Source organism: Pecten maximus, chromosome 5 (genome assembly GCF_902652985.1).
Source record: "Pecten maximus chromosome 5, xPecMax1.1, whole genome shotgun sequence".
NCBI lineage: Eukaryota > Metazoa > Mollusca > Bivalvia > Pectinida > Pectinidae > Pecten > Pecten maximus.
Window position 1 is genome coordinate 37,237,834 of NC_047019.1, and position 13,435 is coordinate 37,251,268.

The 13,435-nt window shown below is 36.1% G+C and overlaps 1 protein-coding gene across 1 annotated transcript in view; it reads left to right on the forward strand.

Annotated features, from left to right (window-relative positions):
• LOC117328441 overlaps positions 1 to 13,435 on the forward strand; it is a 34,691-nt gene that overhangs the window by 6,106 nt on the left and 15,150 nt on the right. The window contains exons 7-8 of the mRNA XM_033885971.1: positions 220 to 328; positions 1,235 to 1,447. Of these exons, the coding sequence (XP_033741862.1) occupies positions 220 to 328; positions 1,235 to 1,447 (322 nt within the window). The remainder of the gene's footprint in view (positions 1 to 219; positions 329 to 1,234; positions 1,448 to 13,435) is intronic.

The following is a 13,435-nucleotide window of genomic DNA, read 5'->3' on the forward strand; positions in this document are numbered from 1 at the left end:
CAAAAATGTTGCGTGAATGTATAAAGCCATATTTTAAAAGTCAGGTTTTGTAAATAGACCCGATCTTGTCCTTTATAAGGGTCAACAGGTGATTACTTGAGCTGGTATTTATATATTTAAACATCTATTTCGAAAACGCTGTGAATGCAGATACATGTATACGTACGTCATAGTCAAATGGATTAATATGAATTAATAATGTCTTGTTTCCCACCACAGACTTGTTAGCTGTAAAGGTCACCTTTGTCATGATAGGAAAATTTGGAATATCTATTTCCTACGGAATCATTTATTTGATGTCGGCCGAGGTGTTTCCTACGGTTGTCAGGTAAGATATGATGTCGGCCGAGGTGTTTCCTACGGTTGTCAGGTAATATATGATGTCGGCCGAGGTGTTTCCTACGGTTGTCAGGTAAGATATGATGTCGGTCGAGGTGTTTCCTACGGTTGTCAGGTAAGATATGATGTCGGCCGAGGTGTTTCCTACGGTTTTCAGGTAATATATGATGTCGGCCGAGGTGTTTCCTACGGTTGTCAGGTAATATATGATGTCGGCCGAGGTGTTTCCTACGGTTGTCAGGTAAGATATGATGTCGGCCGAGGTGTTTCCTACGGTTGTCAGGTAATATATGATGTCGGCCGAGGTGTTTCCTACGGTTGTCAAGTAAGATATGATGTCGGCCGAGGTGTTTCCTACGGTTGTCAGGTAAGATATGATGTCGGCCGAGGTGTTTCCTACGGTTGTCAGGTAAGATATGGTGTCGGCCGAGGTGTTTCCTACGGTTGTCAGGTAATATATGATGTCGGCCGAGGTGTTTCCTACTGTTGTCAAGTAAGATATGATGTCGGCCGAGGTGTTTCCTACGGTTGTCAGGTAAGATATGATGTCGGCCGAGGTGTTTCCTACGGTTGTCAGGTAAGATATTGTGTCGGCCGAGGTGTTTCCTACGGTTGTCAGGTATGATATGATGTCGGCCGAGATGTTTCCTACGGTTGTCAGGTAAGTTTTGATATCGGCTGGTTTCGGGTGGTTTTCAGGTGAAAATTGATGTCGGATGGGATGTTTTCTACGATCGCCAGGCAAGATTTGTTTGTACTTTGCTTACATTATTCGCTCGTTCACTTTCTTTAATCGAGATGCTTGTAAAACAACATGTTAAATATACACATGATACAAATATAGCTTTTGTCTTTAAGTGAAATAATTGATCCAGATTTGAAATGCTTCTTACAGAAATGCCGGTATGGGTGTTTCCTCCGTGTGTGCCCGAGTCGGGGGCATGCTAGCCCCTCAGATATTGGAGTTACAGCAGTTCTGGGGTCCCTTGCCAATGTTGATTTTTGGTAGCATTGCTGTGGTAGCGGGATTGGTAGCTTTATTGTTACCGGAGACAGCAGGACGACCATTACCACAAACTATAGACGAGGCGTTGGGTAACAGATCGAGGTGCTGATTTAATAGCAGTTCTATAAGTTCAGAATCCTTTTCTTTGTTGGCATATTTATGGCAGAGTGCTGATATAGATTGCTTTACCATAACACGATCATGGCATGTCAAGTGTTGCATCATTCAATATTATGGTGTTTATATTCAATGTGTTTTCATTTTCATTACACTTTCAGTTAAATTTTAAATTCTAACAGTTTCTAAAGCTGTACAAATCGCCGTTCTGCAGGTTAAAGGATGTATGTGGTGGTGGTGGTGGTGGTGGTGTGAGTGTGGTGGTGGTGGTGGTGTGTGGTGTGTGGTGGTGGTGGTGGTGGTGGTGGTGGTGTGTGTGTGTGGTGGTGGTGGTGGTGGTGTGTGTGTGTGGTGGTGGTGGTGGTGTGTGTGTTATGAGAGGGGAGAGGTCGTGTTGAGACCGTTACCAAAAACGCTTAGGCCTACGTTGAAACAAATTGGCATACCTTTAGATCGCGTCTATTGTCGTCATCGTGTACGACCTCCACCCTGACCTTAGTCAGTCATTTGAAGTACAAAACATGTGATACTATTTAGCAAACACGTAGAATATATGTGTCTATAATACATTCGTGTGATTGGTCGGATCGAGAAAATGCTTTATGCGGTATCACGTTTTGACCGTGATTGTTTATATAGCGGTCTATATATTTCTGTTTCGTGCTGGTGTAAGGCAGAATGATGATTTTTTTTTCATATTCATAAATGATACGTGGATTCGTGTTTGGATGAAAATAATGTTTTTAATAACAGTCTGACCCGTTGGCGATATAATTACTAACCACTGACTAATACGAGGGTAATCAGAGCAACAAATGTGTTTATCTCGTGGAATTCATTCTTGTGTCCGTTTCGAAAGTGAGTCAATTTAGTAAACGGGTCTTATTTGCCATTTCGCCCTATGTTCCCGAGCAACATATTTCGGTTTTAGATCTAACTGTGGGTCCATACATATAAATCAATGGTCAAGACAGACAGACAGACAGACAGACATTCTTTATTTCCTCTTGAGAGATTACATTATCATGTCATTTTGTGTGTTACGATTTAAACAAAGAATTATTTTATGTACATAATCATGGTTCTGATCAGATTATAAAAAAGTCAAGAACTCTTCTGAAGAAGTTTGGTCATTTCGGAAAACATCTCAGTAAGTTTGTCACTAATAGCAACAATTAAATTGTCCCATTCCTCGTCACCCAAGATGATGTCGTGCCTTCCGCCGAGTATGAATGAACACTTCTCGTCTTCTCCTATCATATCGTATTGCACATACTTGTCAACACTTATACAATTAACAATTTGTTCGAGTAACATGTCTCTGCTTTGGAACAGTGCAGGACATTGTAATAGAAAGTGCTTAACGTCGTTGTTAACAGCTTTATTGCACAGTTTGCACATCACATTTTTGAGATCAACTCTGTAGGAAAGTTTGATTAGTTCACAGATTTTCCATGTCATTTTAGGGAACTTCAAAGTCAGTAACCATAGTGGATTTGGTCCAATATCTTGATGGACAGCTCTATAGTATAACAAATCGGGACGACTTTCGCACGTTTGACACCATGCATCAAAATGATAGTTCGTCACGACTTTCTTAACAAACGATTTCCACTGAAACTCTCTACAGCACGTACCAGAAAGGATATATTCGAAAAAGAATGACTCTATCTGATATTTTACCATTTTTTGTAGAATGTCTACAACGAAGCTCACGTTTTGGAAAGTTTGCGCGGTGAACATAAATGAGCACAGTCGAATGATGAAAAGAGATTTCCACACAAATGACGATTTAGCGTTACAAAGCTTGTTCCATAGGTACAGTTTTCTTATTTCTACCTCAGACCATAAATCATCGGGTAAGCCTATAGCTCTAGTAGTTATGGCCGATGGCGAAGTTTCCTCAAAACCTTGGCATCTTCGTGCAGCATACCGCATAGTTCTATTCAACATGTCCGCTGATTTCTGCGTGACATTAGCCCAAAGTTCGCATCCATATATGACACCAGGTAGGATAATGGTTTTTATGAGCTTCGCACTTATAAGAGGATTTAATCCACCAGGATGAACACCCACACTCATTAGACTGTTAAGGCTCCTTCTACCTTTACTACACGCACTTTCTATGCCTACGTCAGCTTTTAGGTTCGGGCAAAAAGTTATTCCTGCGTAAGTCTTTGTATCGGCCCATTGGATAATCGCGTCTCCCAGAGAACATACGGCTGTTTTGCTATTGGCAAATCGTCTCTTATATGAAAACTCCATCAGTGAGGATTTAGCAGAGTTGTAGTTTAGCCTCCACTCTTTAGCATACTCAAATACAATGTCTAATTGAGCTTGAAGCTTTGCGATGCTTCCCGTTAATAGTAGCGTGTCATCAGCTAAAAACACACAGGGGATATGTAATTTTTGTATATGTAACCCCTGTTCCGCGTCATCCAGAGCGTTTGCGAGATCGTTTATCATCACAAGGAACAGCCATGCTGACAAAGTTCTCCCTTGACCGACCCCTTGTTTGACCGGATAGCTTCCGCTGGTTTTGCCTTCGTAAAGCACACACGAAGTCACGTTCTCGAACGAATGTTTTAGTATTCTCCAGAATTTTCCATTAAAACCGAGTCTGTACACCTTATGTAATAGCCCCTCTATCCATACACTGTTAAATGCTTTGGCATTATCTAAGAACGCAGCGAATACTTTTGACTTATTTTCGATGTAGTGACATATTGATTCCTTAACAGTAAACGCCGCCATGATGCTTCCACATTCTGCCCGAAATCCCTGTTGGAGTCTATGCGGAAACTGTATTTCAGCACATCTAACTTTCAATCTTTGATATAAAACCTTTTCTAATAACTTTTGAAGAACAGGCGTTAGCGTGATGTCTCTATAATTGTTTTTATCTAGTTTATCTTTATTACCACCCTTGAATAACGTTATTACTATGCCTTAACGTTATTACTATGCCGTAAACGGGTCTTATTTGCCATTTCGCCCTATGTTCCCAGCAACATATTTCGGTTTTAGATCTAACTGTGGGTCCATACATATAAATCAATGGTCAAGTGTGAATTATAAGTTCATCCGACATTCCGTGTGACTATTTGTGATGACAGAAATCATTCACAAATGTGGAAACCACCTCAAAGATAATACTAACCTTCATTTTCCTTCACATTTGTCACCATTTTTACTGCAGTCTGTGCCTTGCAGAACAATCTGGCTTTAGATCAACAGCCGGTGCCTTTTCCTTTACCAGTATGTAGTTGTGTTATTGAGATATATTTTTATTCAAGGTCAGTGAGAACGGACAAGGAAGTTGAAGTTCCGAGGACAACTATAGTCTAGGAATATGCTCGTCTCCTACTGACCACTACGCAACCTGATTCAGGACGTAGTTCGGAGATTTTTTAAGTTCGAGAAGCACACGTGTTTTTGTTGAAAAAACATATCCAGACTTGCAGCTTGGAAAATGATTGAATTTGTTAACCACAAGAGAACAAGGTGATTGTACTTAACGACTGTCGGAATAGTATCAGTGTCACCGACAACAACTGATCATCAACGTGTTACCCGAGACCATAGGAATATATTAATCTCAATAAAGTTATCATATTGTGAAATCTTATTTTCTCTGTTTCTTTATAATCCCAGCTCGTGTTGTGCTTATTAAAAGTAGGTAATATGTTTAAATTATCATTCTTTAGTACATGTAAAGCTTCACCCTACAACTAATAACTAAGGTTATATATACAACTTTACCCTACAACTCCCAACTAAGGTTATATATACAACTTTACCCTACAACTACTAACTAAGGTTATATATACAACTTTACCCTACAACTACCAACTAAGGTTATATATACAACTTTACCTTACAACTACCAACTAAGGTTATCTATACAACTTTACCCTGCAACTACCAACTAAGGTTATATATACAACTTTACCCTACAACAACCAACTAAGGTTATATATACAACTTTACCCTACAACTACCAACTAAGGCTATCTATACAACTTTACCCTACAACTACCAACTAAGGTTATATATACAACTTTACCCTACAACTCCCAACTAAGGTTATATATACAACTTTACCCTACAACTACCAACTAAGGTTATATATACAACTTTACCCTACAACTCCCAACTAAGGTTATCTATACAACTTTACCCTACAACTACCAAGTAAGGCTATCTATACAACTTTACCCTACAACTACCAACTAAGGTTATATATACAACTTTACCCTACAACTACCAACTAAGGTTATATATACAACTTTACCCTGCAACTACCAACTAAGGTTATCTATACAACTTTACCCTACAACTACCAACTAAGGTTATATATACAATTTTACCCTGCAACTACCAACTAAGGTTATCTATACAACTTTACCTTACAACTACCAACTAAGGTTATATATACAGCTTCACCCTACAACTACCCACTAAGGTTATATATACAACTTTACCCTACAACTACCAACTAAGGTTATATAACTTTACCGGGTCTGTACTTGTGGATATTTTACTTGTATTAATTGTATCATACGTCTTACATTTATTAAACGTTATGTTACATGCGTCAATTCAGCTTAGACATGACTTTGATACCAAATTTAGGCATGTACCTTACAAAGTGAAGAGCGTCATATCTCTTTCCACTACCATGTGTATAACATTAATATTCCTTCAATTATTACTCCTTCTCTCTGGAGACATCGAAAGTAATCCTGGGCCTAGTGAATCCTAATTTCATCACTTTTCCTCATGCTCCTCTAATTTTACAACGTTGTTTGACGACGCCAAGTATTCTTTTGTTCACCTTAAAGTTCAAAGTATAAAGCAAAAATTGATATACTCTTCAGCGAACTCTACAAGGTTAGTATCCTATCCTTTACCGAAACATGGCTTAGCCCTGATAAGGTAACTTTCGTTTATGACTTTCCTGGTTTTACTCCCCCTTACTGTTATTATAGACCGCATAGACAAGGAAGAGGAGTTTCGGTATATATCAGTAACAGTATAACATCCCAGCGTCGATCAGACCTAGTGTATCAATATCTGCTAACGGGAGTTGGACTGACCATATCCAATATAAAACTTGTAAAGCCTCTAAAAAACTTAGTTTACTTAATAAAAACCTCAAATTTAGTATTGACAGGAAGTCTCTTCAAACTATTCATTATACTTTCATTAGACCCTTATAAGTATATGGTGATATTCTATGGGACAACCTAACTCTAGGCCAAAACCAGATTCTTGAAAATATACAGCTAGAAGCAGTTAGAATTGTGACTGCTGCAACTAAACTCATAAGCCACGCTAGACTTTATGTAGAAACCGGCTTGGACCCCCTTAGTGCTCGCAAGAAAAAGCATAGAATTATTCAATTCCACAAGATTGTTCATGGTCAGTGCCCTCCTTATCTGAATAACTTCCTACCTGATCGTCAATCTGATATGCATACCCATAACACAAGAAGAGCTAATCATTTCTTTCAAATAAACAGTCGAACAAAACTCTATAAAGATTCTTTTATATCCTCTTCTGTTGATTTATGGAACAGACTTCCTGAAAACATCAAATCCAATCCGTCCATAACTAACTTTAAAAAAAATCTTAACTCCGACACTCTTTCTGCTCACTCTGTCCCTCAGCACTATTACCACTGCAGAAGCAGACACAGCCAGATCCATCATGCACGTCTAAGAATGAATTGCAGCTCATTGAATACTCATCTGTTTGCTCGAAACATAGTTGATAGCCCTATGTGTTCGTGTAATCTGTCTACTGAGACTACAGAACACTTCCTCCTCCATTGTGCCAATTACCGGCAGCTTAGACTTCAATGTTTTAATCGCCTTCCTCCTAACTATAATGTTAACCTTTTACTCCATGGTAGTCCAGAATTCCCTGTTCAGTTCAACGAAGTTATTTTTGATTGTGTTCAAAATTTCATCATTTAATCTAAACGTTTCTGAAATTACCGTTTTCTTCGTGCTAGAAATCCTATTTATCGTCGCGATACTTATATACACTTTGTATGGCGCAGATTTTACTATAAACTAATAGTAAATATTTACAGAAATACATGAACAGTCCCAATACTTATATCATGTAGTGTAAGTACATTTTTATTATGAACTCGGATGGTAAACAACCAGTGTTTGTTCTATTCTTGCATTTTTGATGCCAACCCCGATGCCACCCAGTAAACCCCAACCCGACCCCTGCACCCGTTCTTTTTTTCTCTTCCCTGCACATTATCTATATATATAAATAAATATATGACATATGTATTATTTATGTTGTCAATATCGGTTCATAGCCTATATCTAAATCAGGAGACGGATTAATATAAGTACCAAGTACTTGTTTCTGTATCCTTATATTTGTATTATTTGTATGTACCATTGCTATAACCAAATAAAATACAGTTTAAACCAAGTGGAAGTTCCAGTATCGATCGTCTATGTTCTTCACCACCAGACATAGGCAACATGTTTACCTTCAGAGCAGGACATGATACAATGATAGCAAAAGGCAATGACAAGGTGATGACAAAATTCCACTTTAAACATATAGGTACAATGTATGATAATAAGAAATAATTGTTATTAAGTAACAAACAAGTGATCGTTCTTATCAGGCAAGACATTTGTACTCATTTTAATGATTACTGAGAGGCTTTGAGTGCTTTCCATGTATAATTTTGGTAAGTTGATGTGTTAACAAGATTGTGTAACATATTATCAGATACGAATTGAATACCTACTCCATTTTATGAACTAATTGTATGTTTCTGTAGGAAACATATTTCTCATTGAATTTCTGATGATTCCATATATATAATCTATTTTTCCAAGGCTTAATTTAAATTTTAAATGATATTTGATTTTATAGTTCGTTGATTTAGATTAAAAGTTTTTATGCTTTTATCAAAAATCATACTACCAGTTGATAAGTTTTATAATAAGCTTGCCTTTGATATTAATACTATCCCATTGATACTCAAATGCATACATTTATATTATTAATTGTGGTGTCACAATTTGGTTGACGGCGTTTGTTTGAAGCTTTCATTAAACTGCAATATGCATTTGTATTTATTACTTTCAACAAAATTGATCACGAAACACGTAAAACCTTGTATAAGCCTGATTCTATAATAGAAATGTCTATGAAGTACAGTTATTAGTATGCGTAATGGCACCAGCAGTCGTGGTGTCTGGAGATGTGTAACGTAATGATTGTCAAGATAACTGGCCAACCAAGTAAACTATCTCGAAGAAAATTTAGCGGTTTATGAGCTGTTCAACTATCATTAATTTGATATGAAATTCGCCATAGGCGTATTGCATATATACTTCATAAGCTGTTTGAATAAATGAATGAATATTCGTCTTTGATCTTGTCAAACCCTGCCGTTTCGTTACATTTAATCTAGCGGATGTGCAATTCATTATTACATCTAACATGCAATTTTTTAACATGACTGGATATTAAAATAATTATAGCACGCCTGTGTATTAATTACTTATAACACAACAATGTATTACATGCCTTTGAATTAGAATACTTGTAACACTGTTTGGTAAAACAATACTAATATCACTTCTGGTTTAGTTTAAACATATTTTATTGACATATAATAATGACAAAGGGATTAGTCAGCAAGTTTTTCCAACTTATAAACGACTTCTCCCATAATAATAACAAAATAATAAACAATAACATAGTCACATGATGGCATATACAAATATTCCGAAATTCGATAAAGGAACGAAAATATAATGAGGAGAGAGAGAGAGAGAGAGAGAGAGAGAGAGAGAGAGAGGGGGGGGGGGGGGGGGGGGGGGGAGGCGGGAAGGAGGAGAAGATAGGTACATATAAAGTTAAATGACTGCATCGGGAAAGATCACGACATATAAATGTTTGGAATGAATTCAAATATACTTAATCGATAAGAAGAAAAAACATTTATATATTATATGGATAAATGGAGCATTTTGGATTAAGTTTTTTATTATAGGAAAATAGTATGAAAAGAAGGGGGGGGGGGGGGGGTAGTAGGTACTTATGACACGTCTGTGTATTACAATAATCAAAATACGTCTATACGTCTGTGTATTACAATACTTAAAATACGTCTGTGTATTACAATAATTAAAATACGTATGTGTATTACAATACTTAAAATACGTCTGTGTATTACAATACTTAAAATACGTCTGTGTATTACAATAATTAAAATACGTATGTGTATTACAATACTTAAAATACGTCTGTGTATTACAATACTTAAAATACGTCTGTGTATTACAATAATCAAAATACGTCTGTGTATTACAATACTTAAAATACGTCTGTGTATTACAATACTTATAACACGCCTGTGTATTACAATATTTATAACACGTCTGTGTATTACAAAACTTATAACACGCCTGTGTATTACAATACTTATAACACGTCTGTGTATGACAATATTTATAACACGTCTGTGTATTACAATACTTATAACACGTCTGTGTATTACAATATTTATAACACGTCTGTGTATTACAAAACTTATAACACGCCTGTGTATTACAATACTAATAATACGTCTGTGTATTACAATACTTATAACACGTCTGTGTATTAAAATACTTAAAATACTACTGTGTATTACAATACTTATAACACGTCTGTGTATAACAGTACTTATAACACGCCTGTGTATAACAGTACTTATAACACGCCTGTGTATTACATTACTTATAACACTACTGTGTATTACAGTACCTATAACACGTCTGTGTATTACAGTACTTATAACACGCCTTGGTATTACAACATTTATATCACGTGTTTGTAACTTGTGTTAATTTTTTTTAATTGCAATATCATGGTTGTCTGTTATGATAATTGATCAGCGATTTTTATCAGTATAAATGTAGGATGTCCATTACTTAATACATCTGAATATATTATCATAATGGTCGGTGTCGTCGTGTCTGCACCTAACAGAACCATAGTTTCTGTGCCCTTTTGGGCGTACACATGCACTTAAAATATGTTTTGATATCAAAATGTAAGCATTAATTAAAGTGAAGTTAGAATTCATCCGCAACACCTATAATGATTCATGAGACAAAAACCTGATGAGGGTTTGCTCAAAAGTAAAGTAACTAATAGTGCAATCTTGTTAGAAGTGACATACATTTTCGAACTATTGTTTTTTCAATGATTCAGATTCAAACAGTTTTAACCTACGGATCAAGAGCACGTTGTCGTCATGATGCATAGTGTTAAGAATAGCTGTTAATCAGAAGTCATCTTAAGGTGGTTTTTCAAATGGACATTAACATACAGCCTAATACAAGGTCTAATTAGTAATAGCGCAAGTTAACTGCGCGTGCTATGTAGTAAATGTAATAACTATTACGTTACAGTATTATGGCGTCATAATAACAAGGTGCAGAAGAAAGAACAGTAAAATGCAATGAATAGGGCTATTGAGATGTACATGCCTAAGGTAGTTTATGGATATACATACCAATCAGATTTTACATCGCACATGAATTAGATATGACGACTTAAAATTCAGACCAATCGTCGGTGGTCCGAATAGCCGAACTCAATGTCGAAGTCATTTTTAGATATTATTTCAAAACCACTTCGTTTCAACGTTTCAAGTTTTATCAAAGATGATTTTTTGAGTTTGTATCATCTTTACTAAGGTAGAGTTTTTATGTAGTTAGTTTATATGCTAAAATTCCTTAAGACTACTCGGTGATAAGGCAGCTAAATTGTAGCTGGAAAAGAATTCAAATTATATTGACACACAGATGACTGATACATTGTTATTTCATTTTAGAAACATCAAAAATCGTATTGACCTGATAAGAAATATTACCGACAATGTAAAAGAACAACAATGGGCAAAATATTGCTCCTACATATGCAACTTTGGTTCCTGGCTCCTTAGAAATGGAATTTTTTACTTTTAGTATATTTCCAGATGCTTGTGTTATAATCTGGTCGTCAGATACAAATGTACATTTATTACCTCGCGAACTTACTATACTACATCCTGATATATCACATACTATGGATTGTAGTTCATTGAGACTTCCATTTCTAGATATATATCTGTACAAATTGAGAATGAGATTGTTACAAACTTGTTTTGTAATGAGACGAATTCACATAATTATCTTGGTTTACTTAGATCATAGGAGAGAAAGAGTAGATAAATAGAGGTTACACAACGAGTGGTTGTTGGATATGGAATTTATTTCACACGAGTAAGTTATTTTTTAAAAGTTACAAAAGACACGAGCTTTAGCGAGTGTTTTTGCAACTTTTAAAAAATAACTTACGAGTGTGAAATAAATTCCATATCCAACAATTTCGAGTCGTGTGACCTGTTTCTACCACAATAATATCGGCTTGAATCAAAGGGAAACGTGACCAAGTATAATTTCTCGTGTGCAAATAAAGTGTACCGGTGACGTCCGGGACCCGGTGATGTGACGTCATTAGATTATTGATGACGTCAATAACAATTGCAGCTTGGGTCAAAGTTCACCGTGTTAGCCAATCGAAATGCGTACAGAGTTTATACCACGTGTGGTATAAACAGATTGTTAATCAACAGCTGTAATGATTAACTGATGGTCTGAGAGTTGAATAACACAGGGTATTGTGGTAGAAAGAGGGGCATTACATATTTACGTGATAGGACCACTAAACAAGAGACCCATGGGCCTTAACGATCACTTGAGTTCTGAAATATTTCAGTTAACTTGATCCTTTTAGGCTCGGGATTGTTATTTGGCGATTGTCCGTAACTCGATAAAAGGCATGAGCTGACTCGAAAACCTGTGGAACGCGAGAAACAAGCTGTTTTATGCAACTTCCTCTTTCATACTCAACTGGTTCAGTCTAGCAGACGACAGAATGGCATTTTTGATGAATTTGTTGACGAATTACTTATTGATATGGCATGAAAATACATATACAATGAAATGAATTTTAGCTAAGAAACAATAAATACATTTCCATGGCAATTTTAAACAGATACAACTTAATTAGTTCGTTTGTAAATCTCCATCAAGCGATACCTCGTTGTTGGCGGCCATATTGTTTGTTTACATCAAACAACTGTCTGTATTCCTACACCCACAGGTTGTTATAGCCTGAGGCACTGGGTGTTATAGGCGTATGATGGCAACTGCCTCTTAGCATTGTGTCAATGGTAATGAGGAGCAAATGTAAATATATTCCTACATTATATTCTCCGATTGATTGACAGCATTTGTTGATTTGGTCAATTTACAGATTTACAGAATTCTTTAACTTGATTAACGGTGTTTATTTAGTTATATTGATTTAAACCATTCATTAACTTGGTTCAATTTGTAATTTGTAGCTATTTAGATAAACACAATTATTTAACTTATTTAAGGGAGTTTATTTACAGTTACATTTATTTACAGCTTTTATCATATCAATTAAAGAATTTCATTTGTATTAATGGATGTTTTTTCTTATTTCTAATTGCATAGGCAGAGTTATGAGAAGATAATAAAGCTGAAAGATATACAGGAGTAAATGTAGTAGTCAGATTCCGCTTTTTCCAAGTATTAATCAGAATCCTGAGCTTCACTATTTTCTTCACAAAATTCCATCTGGGTATTTCAGTTAAGTCAACTGAAAAGTCAATTCCCAAAAACGAAAACCTATTATGATTTTAGTGATATTTTAGCATTTATTCTAAACATTGATTTTTGGTGTTGATATACTGTTTGCGGGAATGACATTGATGATAGAGTGGGTGTAGAGGGCATGCGCTATTATTTATACTACACGTTTGACCTAAACTATCGAAGGCATTCAACACTGTTTTGTTGACCTCATTGGATGACGACAGTTTACGATGTAAAGCAGAACAAATACACATTTATACCT